At 44.3% G+C, this 12,560-nt stretch overlaps 1 protein-coding gene across 1 annotated transcript in view; it reads right to left on the bottom strand.

The window, feature by feature from the left end:
* COL4A5 (collagen type IV alpha 5 chain) overlaps positions 1-12,560 on the bottom strand; it is a 139,911-nt gene that overhangs the window by 79,758 nt on the left and 47,593 nt on the right. The window contains exons 2-6 of the mRNA XM_060756218.2: positions 8,397-8,456; positions 2,329-2,418; positions 469-513; positions 278-322; positions 87-149 (exon numbers count right to left, since the gene is read on the bottom strand). Coding sequence (XP_060612201.2) covers positions 87-149; positions 278-322; positions 469-513; positions 2,329-2,418; positions 8,397-8,456 — 303 coding nt within the window. The remainder of the gene's footprint in view (positions 1-86; positions 150-277; positions 323-468; positions 514-2,328; positions 2,419-8,396; positions 8,457-12,560) is intronic.

Genomic DNA, 12,560 nt, shown 5'->3' with positions numbered 1-12,560 from the left:
TTTGGAAGCGACTAAACACATAAAACAACAACAACAAATAATAATAATGCAAAGATACTACAGATCTGCATACAGAGGAGACCCACCTTTGTCCCGTTGCATCCTGGGATACCGGAAGGTCCTGGTGGTCCATCTTGACCTGGAAGCCCCTGAGAGGTAAACAAAGGACTAGCAAAAGTTGTATCCAGACAAACAATTCTCCCAAAAATTCCATAGGTAAAAAGAATGAAAGGAGAGGCTATTCTGAAATTACGATAGTAATGAAGCCTCTACTTACAGGAAGCCCCGGTGTTCCTGGAAAGCCTGGTAAACCTGGAGGGCCCTGCAGGTATGAAATGACAACATTCAGAGTCAGGTAAAAACAGGTGGCATTTTATATTTTTAAAAAATCATGAGAAGAAATGCCATTTTCTTTGGTTTTCCCCACCTTCCAATAGTCGTATTCCAGAAAATACGAATGACACTTACTCTAATTCCTTTGGGTCCAGATGGTCCTGGAAGTCCATCATCTCCCTATAAAAAGACATTCCAGCAGTGGATGGAAGGGTTAGAGGGAAACATGATGGATGATACAATTCAACATGAATGGAAAGGCAAATCACAACAGAATGAGTTTCAGGAAGTGCAAAAGAGCTATATTTGTTCTATAAAATTATTATGCATTTTTAAATTTCATGGGTGAAAAGGTCAATGTCCACCAAGCTTTATTTATTTTGTTTCAAAAGCATTGCATAAAATAAAAACTGATAAAATAAAGGGATAACAGGGTGCTAGTTTTAGACCCAAATGGACAACAGTGACTGCATTGTCTGTAGCTTTCAACAATTCTTCATCTGTGCATGAGGCAGGACATTGTGGGCAAGCACACAGAAGCAGAGTTGTTTGTTCTGCTCCACAGTCACACAAGGTGGAGGGTTCTTCTCGGTAGTGCCATTTCTGCCAGGTTATCTTTAATCTGCCCACTCCACTTCTGAGCCTCTTCAGGGACTTCCAAGTTGCCCATTCATGGTTTACCACTGGAGGAAGGCCCTCGTGCGGGCCATCCAGCTGGGATTGCCTGAATTTGCTGGCCAGAGAGATACTCTTGCTGTTGCTGGAGGAACATTAAGAGGAGTGGTGGTTCTCATGAAGCTTTTCCTTGATTTGAGTCTACTGGGAGGACGTTGACAGCCATATAGTGGGTGACTTTCACAGTGCTCAACCTTATTTCTCTCACAGTGAGCAGCAACTTCCCATCGCACATCAGGGGGGACAATGCCAGTTTATCAGCAGATATAGGCTTGAGACATCCTGTGATTATTCCACATGTCTCATTAGTGCTATATTCATCTGCTTCGCCTGATTTATGCCAAACAGGGCAGACATACTTAGCAGTTGAGTAAGACAAGGCCAGGGCTGATGTTATTATTAATTCTGGGTCTGCACCTTATGCATCATTAGTAAATTTCCACACGATGTGGTTACATGCAGCTACTTTGTGTTTGGTGTTTCCACAGTGATCCTAAATGTTAGTATTTGGTCTAAGGTGATGCTGAGATATTTAGGATGGGAGAAGTGTTTGAGCTCTTGGCCTTTCCAAGTAACCTTCAGTTTCCTGTTGGCTTCATGATTACGTAGGTGGAAAACACACATTGTGTCTTGATAGGGTAAGGCTTCAGGTGATTATCTTTGTAATAGCTGCAGAGATCTTTTAGGGCATTAGTAAGTTGTTTTTCGACTGCTTCAAAGACTTTTGCTTGTGTTGTTAGGCCAGTGGTTCTTAACCTATGGGTCCTCGGATGCCTTCAACTCCCAGAAATCCTAACAGCTGGTAAACTGGTTGGGATTTCTGGGAGTTATAGCCAAAACACCTGGGCACCCACAGGTTGAGAACCACTGTGTATATAAAGCTCTTTGTGAGTAGTGGTTGTGGCTAATCGTTAGTAAAGGTTGGTGCAAGAACGCTGCCTTGGAGTAGACCATTCTTTTGCCTCCTCCATCAACTTTTCCACCAAGCTAATTCTCAGGTGGATGCTATGCTCATTGCAGGTGAACATGTGAAGGGGTTTAGCATAAAAAAACCTCTTTCAGGGTGTCCCATATGCCTCCAAGATTACTGAATGGACATATAGTCTAGACTCATGGAGCCACCACTGCTGGACATTATTGTTTCCAAGATGAAAGCAACAATGCCAACTGATCCCGGTAACAAGTACAGAACTGGGCCTGCATGCTCACAGGTCTTCGTTCCTTTACCTGAGAAGGTTCATCTCAATGACTGAACAACTGATATCTCATCAATATCACAGTGGCATCTAGTGTCCAATGCCACTGCATTGTGTTACTCACTTTTTCGCCTCTTGGCCCATGTGGTCCTTCTGGTCCAGGAAATCCTGGTAAACCTGGTTGTCCTTCCAAACCCGGGAATCCTCTCTCACCCTGCAACCATTAAAGAGAAGTCACTCATGGAGCGGGTTGGCGTTTTAAAAAGTGCGCAATGTTTTGAACACTGTTTGCCAATTTATGTGTATTCTTTAAATGTAATAATAGTCAAGAAAATTCAAAACGTATATTTGAAAATTATATTACTGGAATAGTTGTAAACATGTAAGCAGGGAGGTAAAAGGCGTCCCTGAAGACATGAGGGCAAGGTGTCCATGGATGGCAGGCTCCTCGGCATGGAAGAGTGGAACAGCATAGCCTCCAGATGCCAGAAATGAAAAAGAGGGAAGCCTTGACTTTGTCTATGTATTTTAAATTGCCTTGAACATGCAGGATTATTTTAAATAAATATATGCTACCGCTAATGATGAGCAACAAGTCCTATTGTGCAGAGATTTCACACAATACCTCATCCAAGAATCAAAAGGTAATTATGGAGAGAGCAGCTCAGCTTGCTATCAAAGTCACCAATCCAAATGCCAGACTGCGCAGTGAAGAAAATGAATAAATAGTTATTTTTTACAACTGTATTTAATAAAGGTATCAAAAATGGTTTTTAAAAAAGAAAGGGATCCCAGGAAATAGTGATGGAGGTCAGCAGAACAGATGAATGGTGCAGCACCAGCTCTTTCTCATCACTAAACCAAGCCAAAGAGACCTGGTGCCTCTACAAACTACATCCCCCTCAATTCCATAGCACTGACCCATGACAATTAAAGTGGTGTCAAACTGCATTAATTCAACAGTGTAGATGCATCCACAGTGGTTCCCTTGGGTTTGGGGGGTATTGATGATTGTGGCAATAGTGCCACCACATGCAGCATACCTGCAACTCTTATGCTTTGAACATTGTCTGTGCGCACTCAGAAGAAGACCTACAAGCCACTCTAAACACCTTCGCAGAAGCATATGAGAAGCTCGGCCTGTCATTGAACATCAAGAAAACCAAAGTGCTCTTCCAGCAGTCACCAGTCAATCTCTCTCCAATGCCAGAGATACAGCTTAATGGTGTAACATTAGAAAACGTTGACCATTTCTGCTACCTTGGCAGCCACCTCTCCACCAAAGTCAACATCGACACTGAAATACAATACTGCCTGCAATATGAAGCAAATGAAGCACAGAGTGTTTGAGGAACGGGACTTCTGTAAGGATACCAAGGTGCTTGTTTGTAAAGCTATTGTCCTCCCAACCCTGCTATATGCCTGCGAGACGTGGACAGTCTACAAACGTCACATGCAACTCTTAGAACGATTCCATCAGCGTTGCCTCTGAAAAATCCTGCAAATTTCTTGGGAAGACAAGCGGACAAATGTCAACATGCTGAAAGAAGCAAAGATCACCAGCACTGACGCGATGGTCGTCCGCCATCAACTTTGCTGGACCGGCCACGTTGTCCGGATGCTCGACCACCGTCTCCCAAAGCAGTTGCTCTACTCTGAACTCAAGAACGGAAAACGGAATGTTGGAGGACAGGAAAAAAGATTTAACAATCAAAGCCAACCTTAAAAACTCTGGCATAGACACTAAGAACTGGGAAGCCCTGGCCCTTAAGCGCTCTAGTTGGAGGTCAGCTGTGACCAGCAGTGCTGTTGGATTTGAAGAGGCACGAATGGAGGGCGAAAGAGAGAAATGTGCCAAGAGGAAGGCGCATCAAGCCAACCCCAACCGGGATTGCCTTCCACCTGGAAACCAATGCCCTCACTGGGGGAGAACATGCAGGTCAAGAATAGGGCTCCACAGTCGCCTACGGACCCACTGCCAGGACACCGATCTTGGTCGACAATCCTACTCGGACAATGAGGGATCGCTTAAGTAAGTAAGTATGCTTTGAATTTATAGCTGCAATGCATAGCAAACATTTCCTTCCTATTAAATGCAGATTATTTTCGGTTGCACCCTTGCTGTTCAGATCCATCATGCAAAGCAATGTTTTCCTTCATGCAAGGAAAGTAGACCAGCCCTCCTGCCTTAAACCTGTCTTGAAAGATTTATCATATTGGGAAATAAAAGAGGTGGGTGGGAACCAGGCTGAACCCCCTTGGCATGTTCTTTTGGAGGACTAAGTTCACCCAGACCAGGTTCAGCCTCACGTAGCAGGCAGCAGCCCTGGAGAGACAGATGTTTTCCATCCGCAAGCACTGATCATTTGCAAAGGGATTAGAGAAGAAAAGACGTACATGCTTTTGATCCCAAGGAAGCCATGGAAGAGTGTCTGGCACAGATTCCATCTTGTGTATTTGGCAATTGATGCCAAAGTGTGACAATTCGGGCCCCAAAGGCACATGAAAAAAGACTGGAATGGCACGTAAAAACCCTAAGGAAGGAGTAAGCCTTTTGCTGTCAAACGTCAACAGAGCGTTAAATGTCAACTTAGCATTAAACCTGGGATTTCTAGATATTGTTCAACTCAAAGAATATCACTGCTACCAATAGTAATCAGTATTGTCATTCCAGATTCATAACACAGAATGCTAGAGTTGGAGGAGACCACAAGGGCTCATCCAGTACAACCTCCTTTGGCCAGGCAGGAAAAGCACAATCAAAGCACCCCTGACAAATGGCCATCAAGCCTATACTTAAAAGCCTCCAAAGAAGGAGCCTCGACAGAATTCTGCAGCAGAGAGTTCCACTGTTGAACAGCTCTTACAGTCAGGAAGTGGGCGCTAGAAACAATATCATATGAACAGGGCCGGCTCATCCATTACGCAAAGTAAGCGGTCACAGAACACTTTTTTTGCCAGGGGCGCAGAGGTGCCTCTGTAAATGCCCCTCGACTGCCACTTGAGGAGCACCCCCTCAGCTCACAACAGCCCTAGCAGTCTGGGGGGAGCCTCGGCTTTCTTGCCTCGCTGCCGGGCAATCCTCTTCCCAAAGGGGCCGGGCCCTTGAGCCTCGCCTAGCCCCTCTTGTTCCTGCTCCACCTGGCCACTGGGTGCGCAAGCAGAGCCGGCACTCAATCGTTCTCTGCGTTCGATCCCTTCCCCATGACCAGCTCCCTTTCCTGATCTCCCGGCGCTCCACCTGCCTCCTCTCCTCTCCCCAATCCGCGGGTGGGCCAAGGGTGGAGCCGCTGCACCTGGCCCTGTTCGGGTCCGGAGGTGTGTCTGAAGATCCCAGCGTGCGCACCAAAAGTTGCCTCTTCTCCTGACTTTCTCTTCAGCCATTGGGACCAGAGAGAAAGAGAGAGAGAGAGAGAGAGCCCTTCCGGCTGGAGGTATCTCCCACCTCCGCTCCCTCCGTTGTTTTTGCGCCTACCTTCAGGAAAGGTGGGCATCTCCACCTCTCTCTCTCTCTCTCTCTTGGTCCCAATGGCTGAGGAGAAAGTCAGGAGAAGAGGTGACTTTTGGTGCACACGGCGGGTCTTCAGGCACGCCTCCGGACCCAAAGCGGGCCAGGCAAGGGAGCAAGTGCGGCAAGTGTAGTTACTGGGATGTATAGTTCACCTACAATCAAAGAGCATTCTGAACTCCACCAATGATGGAATTGAACCAAATATGGCACACAGAACTCCCACGACAAACAGAAAATATATATCAATGATTGGTTGGGGGGGGGGGCACCAAAATACTATTTGCTTACCGTTGAAAATTACCTGGGGCCGCCTCTGCATATGAAAGCTGACTGGCACAACCTGGGGATCACAACCAGACACAGTGAAGACATCTGCCCTTGCGCTATGCTACTCTGCACTGAGTATGCATGCCCAGTGTGGAACACATCTCACCACGCTAAAACAGTAGAAGTGGCTCTTAATGAGACATGCCGAATTATCACAGGGTGTCTGCGCCTTACACCACTGGAGAAATTACACTGTTTAGCCAGTATTGCACCATGTGACATCCACCAGGAAGTAGCAACCAATAGTGAAAGGACCAAGGCAGTGACATCTCCAACCCATTCCTTGTTTGAGTATCAGTCAGCATGTCAACAACTTAAATCAAGAAATAGTTTTTTAAGATCTACAGAGACACTCACTGGAACACCCCAGCAAGCGAGAGTCCAAAAGTGGCAGGCTCAAAGCCAGAACCTCAATCAATGGCTGAAACCAAATGAGAGACTCCCCCCTGGGCACACAGAAGACTGGGCGACTTGGAAGACACTGAACACACTGCGCTCTGGCACCATGAGATGCAGAGCCAACCTTAGGAAATGGGGCCACAAAGTGGAATCCACGACATGCGACTGTGGAGAAAAGCAAACCACAGACCGCCTACTGCAATGCAACCTGAGCCCTGCTACATGCACAATGGAGGACCTTCTTATAGTAACACCAGAGGCACTCCAAGTGGCCAGCTACTGGTCAAAGGACATCTAATCAACTACCAAGCTTGCAAACTTTGTGTTTTGTTTGTTTGTTTGTTAAAAAATGCAATACAACTGTTCAGTTTGCTCCTGACACAATAAATAAATAGTCTGGAAGTTCTTCCTAATATTCAAGTGGGATCTCTTTTCCTGCCACTTGAACACATGAGTCTGAGTCTTCAGTGCAGTGGAAACCAAGCTTGCTCTCTCTTCCTTGTGACATCCTTTCGCAGATTTAACCATGGCTGTTAGGTCCCCTCTCAACCTTCTCTTCTGCAACATATAGCTATGGATCCATGACATTTCTGCAAGCACTAATGCTATGTAGTTGCACCCAACCTCAAATGGCAGTAGCCCCAAATCCCCTTTAAGAGCAAGTCACTGGATCAAGCAAAAGAGGTTTAGTTTAGTGGCTGAGGGGCCTGAGGCTGTTAGGAATTGTGGAAGTTGAAGTCCAAAACATCTGGAGAACCCAAGTTTGCCATGCCTGATATACAGTATACCTGCAAAAGTGGCAGAACTGAGCAAAGGACCTCTCCTTTGCATCACAAAAACTGGGCAGGTTCATAATAGGAGAGATTGTCAAGGAGTTGTACTATGATGCAAGGGAGGGAGACATCCCAGCTCTTCTCTCCAAACTATACATTGATCTTGCTTTAAAGAATAATCCACACTCTTCACCCAGAGAAGTCAGCCATAGCAGAGCACCTGATGAACCAACCTGGACACAACATATTATTTGAGAACACAGAAATGTTGGACCACTCCAACAACCACCATGTCGGACTACACAGAGAAGCCACTGAAATCCACAAGCATGTGGACAATTTCAACAGAAAGGAGGAAACCATGAAAATGAACAAAATCTGGCTACCAGTATTAAAAAAACTCTAAAATTAGAACAGCAAAACAACAGAGAGGAAACAAACAAGGACATCTACTCACCTCTCAACAAAGGATTGCTCCAGGCACTGCCAGGCAATCAAATGCTAATCAAGATAGTCAGTTGAAACATTCACACCTAGCTCCAACAGACAAGAGTCCTTTGACCCACCCTGGTCATTCCACAGATATATAAACCCCTTTTTCCTAGTTCCAACAGACCTCACTACCTCTGAGGATGCTTGCCATAGATGCAGGCAAAACGTCAGGAGAAAATGCCTCTAGAACATGGCCATATAGCCCAAAAAACCCTACAACAACCCAATCCACAATGACAACAGAGGTTCGTATTCAGACACATCCATGGCCTCGTTTCCCCTTTCGCCCGTGCCAAGGAGGTGAAGCCTTCAGCCTTAGGCGCACACATGTGTGCAATGATTCCTTGGCTGGTGCCGTTGCCAAGGGATGATTTCATTCCCTCTCAGGCACCTGGAGGGGAAGGTGGGGCCCTTCTCAGATAGTCCCTCTATTCCAACAGGCAAAAGCAGATCATATTCATACACATTGCCACTGAGACTTTAACAGTAGGTGGAAAAAAAAACTGGAAACAAAACAAAATAACACTTTCCAATTTGGAAACTGCAAAGCTAACTCACAAAACTTGGGTGAGTTTGGAAACTGCAAAGCCAACTCACAAAACCTTACGCAAATGGTTGCCTTGGAATTTCACTTTACCTGCTCTTGTTTGCCAACCAGCACATTTTGTAATTTCCTGCTCCTTTACTCACCTTCTCTCCTTTTTGTCCACTACAGTCACATTTGGATCCAGAGGAGCATCCATGGCAAGCCTAAGCAGGAGGGGAAAAAACAAAACATTTAGATTTTTTTTGCACTGCATGAATGCAAATAACTTTTCCCACAAAAGTTGCTCCAAGTACAGTCTCCATCATATCTTGCAAGAATCAATTGTCTTCATATCTGTGTAGCACTAAGAAGCATAATGTGACTTTAATCTCACCAAACAGTATTTTAGTGGATCCCATAAGCTGCAACTGATGAGTTTATTGAACAAGCACAACTTTTTCCCCCCTATGAATAGCTTTGGAGGAAGAAAAACAAAAGGAAAATTTGCAAAACTTCTTCCTTACTTAGAATCTTATACTTGGAAGAGGCCACAAAAGCCATGGATACACAAATAAATATACCAATGATGTAATAGAAATGCCAATAACTTTGTGCACAGCACATAATTATGGAATACATTTTAAGAGGCATTCAGCATGCCATAGATTATGAATATGCTCAAGTGCATCCATTCACCTGGAATGAGAAGCATCTTTTATGGAAGGAAAAATATGAAAGAAAAAAAGTAAAATACATATACGCAAGCGACTTAAAAGAGAATTGGATAAAGATGTCACACAGGTGGTACATGACCCCGAAGAAGCTTGGAAAATGTTATCGCAAGATGAGTACCACTTGCTGGAAATGTAATGAAAAAGAAGAATCATATTTCCACTTGTGGTGGACATGTGATAGAGCAGTGTTTCTCAACCTTCCTAATGCCGCGACCCCTTAATACAGTTTCTCATGTTGTGGTGACCGCCAACCATAACATTATTTTTGTTGCTACTTCATAACTGTAATTTTGCTACTGTTATGAATTCTAATGTAAATATCTGATATGCAGGATGTATTTTCATTCACTGGACCAGATTTGGCACAAATATCCAATACACCCAAATTTGAATACTGGTGGGGTTGAGGGAGATTGATTTTGTCATTTGGGAGTTGTAGTTGCTGGGATATATTAGGGTTCACCTACAATCAAAGAGCATTCTGAACTCCACCAATGATGGAATTGAACCCAACATGGCACACAGAACTCCCCTGACCAACAGAAAATACTGGAAGGCTTTGGTGGGCATTGACCTTGAGTTTTGGAGTTGTAGTTCACCTACATCCAGAGAGCACTGTGGACTTAAACAATGATGGATCTGGACCAAACTTAGCATGAATACTCAATATGCCCAGATTTGAACATTGGTGGAGATTGGGGGAAATAGACCTTGACATTTGGGAGTTGTAGTTGCTGGGATTTATAGTTCACCTACAATCAAAGAGCATTCTGAACCCCACTAACGATAGAATTGGCCTAAACTTTCCACACAGAACCCCCATGACCAACAGATGGTTTTCTGATGGTCTTTGGTGACCCCTCTGACACCCTTTCGTGACCCCCCCCCCCTTAGGCAGAGGCGGCCCTATGTAATTTTCAACGGTAAGCAAACAGTATTTTGGTGCCCCCCCCCCCAACCAATCACTGTTATATATTTTCTGTTCGTCATGGGAGTTCTGTGTGCCATATTTGGTTCAATTCTATCATTGGTGGAGTTCGGAATGCTCTTTGATTGTAGGTGAACTATACATCCCAGTAACTACAACTCGCATATGTCAAGGTCTATTTTCAGATTTCAGCGGTGACCAGGAGAGCATTCGCAGTTAAAACTTGTGCGCCAACTGCGCCCGTACCTTGGGAAGTCTGACTTGGCCACGGTAGTCCACGCTCTGGTTACATCCTGTATAGACTACTGCAACGCTCTCTACGTAGGATTGCCTTTGAAGACTGCTCGGAAGCTTCAAATGGTCCAACGCTCGGCAGCCAGGTTACTAACAGGAGCGGCACTCAGGGAGCATACAACTCCTCTGTTGCGCCTGCTCCACTGGCTGCCAGTTTGCTACCAGGTACACTTTAAAGTGCTGGATTTGGCCTATAAAGCCCTAAATGGCCCCGGCCCAGTTTACCTGTCCCAACGCATCTTCCTTTATGAACCATTGTGAAAACTAAGATCTTCTGGCGAGGCCTGGCTCTCGGTCCTGTCACCAGCACAGACACATTTGGCGGGGACGAGAGACAGAGCCTTCTCAGTGGTGGCCCCTCGGCTGTGGAACGCCCTTCCTATAGATATCAGATCGGTCCCATCCCTATTGGCGTTTCAGAGGAAAGTGAAGACCTGGCTGTTCGAACAAGCATTCGATTAAGCAGTGTAATGAATATAGGAACACGGATTAATGGATGATGAGATTGGATTCTGATTTTACTGATGAGACGCTAATGATTGTTATATTGATATTTAATTGTTGACGATGCTACTGTTTTAACTGTCCCATAATCGTTTTGTGATGTTTTGCATTGAATTTTGCTGTTGTTAACCGCTTTGAGTCGCCTGAGGGCTGAGAAAAGCGGTATATAAATGAAGTAAGTAAATAAATAAATATATTCCCCTGTTTTCTGAGTTCTTGTTCTTTATTTACTGCCCTGATTCAATGCTAATCAAGCTGGCCAACTGCAACATTCACACTTGCCTCCAACAGAGAAGAGTTCTTTCTCCCACCCTGCACATTATTCCACATATATAACACTCACTTGCCTAGTTTCCAACACACCTCACAACCTCTGAGGATGCCTGCCATAGATGTGGGCAAAAAGTCAGGAAAGAATGCTTCTGGAACATGGCCATACAGCCTGGAAAACTCACAGCAACCCAGTGATTCTGGCCATGAAAGCCTTCAGCAAAGCATTAAGAGTATTTGAGCTGTTAAGAATGACCAGAGGATTTTTGCATTCTAAGTACCTTCTGCAAGTCGAACTCTGTCCAGTAGGTGGCAGTCTTTGCTCATTGCTGGGAGTCACAGACTCCATCCAATTTGGAGCTCAAGCAAGAAACTGACCATTTCCCCCTATTTATTTCTGCCTGAAAATGGACATTTAACTTGCACAAACTGAAAGTCAACATTGAACATTCCAAAGTTTAAAATTCTAGACATTAATTGGGCAAACTAGTTACCAAACACAGTTATTTTTGCAGATTGGAACTCACATACAATCGATTCAATAATAGTACAATGGTTTCTTTCCCCCAAAATGAGTATAATATTAGCAGAATGGTCAATCGGTCCCAAAAATTACGACAAAATAATGGGGTTGGAAGTGGGCAAATAATGCCTGATTGCAGCTCCCATTAAACCTGGTTAAACCTGATGGGATTTAGAGAGATATTGAGAGATAAGGGAGATATTGACAAGCTGAAACGTATCCAGAGGAGGGCGACTACAATGATCAAGGTTCTGGAAAACAAGCCCTACGAGGAGTGGCTTAAAGAGCTGGGCATGTTTAGCTTGAAGAAAAGACTGAGAAGAGACATGATAGCCATAGGTTTTGAAATCCTTATGTGTTATTGTTATATGTGATTTATATTAATTTGTATTGCATTGTATTGTTTTGTTTATTGTTTTCATGTTTTATTGATGTGTTGTTGGGCTTGGCCTCATGTAAGCTGCTCTGAGTCCCTTGGGGAGATGGTGGTGGGGTATAAATAAAGTTATTATTATTATTATTATTATTATTATACTTATTATTATTATTATTATTTATAAATATGGGAGAGAAAGTCACAGGGAGGAGGGAGCAAGCTTGTCTTCTGCTTCCCTGGAGACTAGGACACGGAACAATGGCTTCAAACTACAAGAAAGGAGATTCCATCTGAACATTTGGAAAAACTTCCTGACTGTGAGAACTGTTCAGCAGTGGAACTCTCTGCCCTGGAATGTGGTAGAGGCTCCTTCTTTGGAAGCTTTTAAACAGAGGCTGGATGGCCATCTGTTGGGAGTGCTTTGAATGCAATTCTCCTGCTTCTTGGCAGGGAGTTGGACTGGATGGCCCATGAGGTCTCTTCCAACTCTAGGATTCTATGATTTGTAGCCTACCTGTTTCCTATCACATCTATTAAGCAACAACAACAACAATTTTATATCTTACTCACTTCTCCATGTGGCTCAATGCTACCAAAGGTCTAAATACCCTCAAGACACTAAATTCTGTCTGATCTTGGAAGCTAAGCAGGCTTGGTCCTGGTTAGAACTTGGATGAGAGGCCACTAACAAATATTAAG

The sequence above is a fragment of the Anolis sagrei genome, chromosome 10 (genome assembly GCF_037176765.1).
Source record: "Anolis sagrei isolate rAnoSag1 chromosome 10, rAnoSag1.mat, whole genome shotgun sequence".
NCBI lineage: Eukaryota > Metazoa > Chordata > Lepidosauria > Squamata > Dactyloidae > Anolis > Anolis sagrei.
Note: the sequence above shows the minus strand (reverse complement) of the source record. Positions and strands in the feature narration are given on the sequence as shown.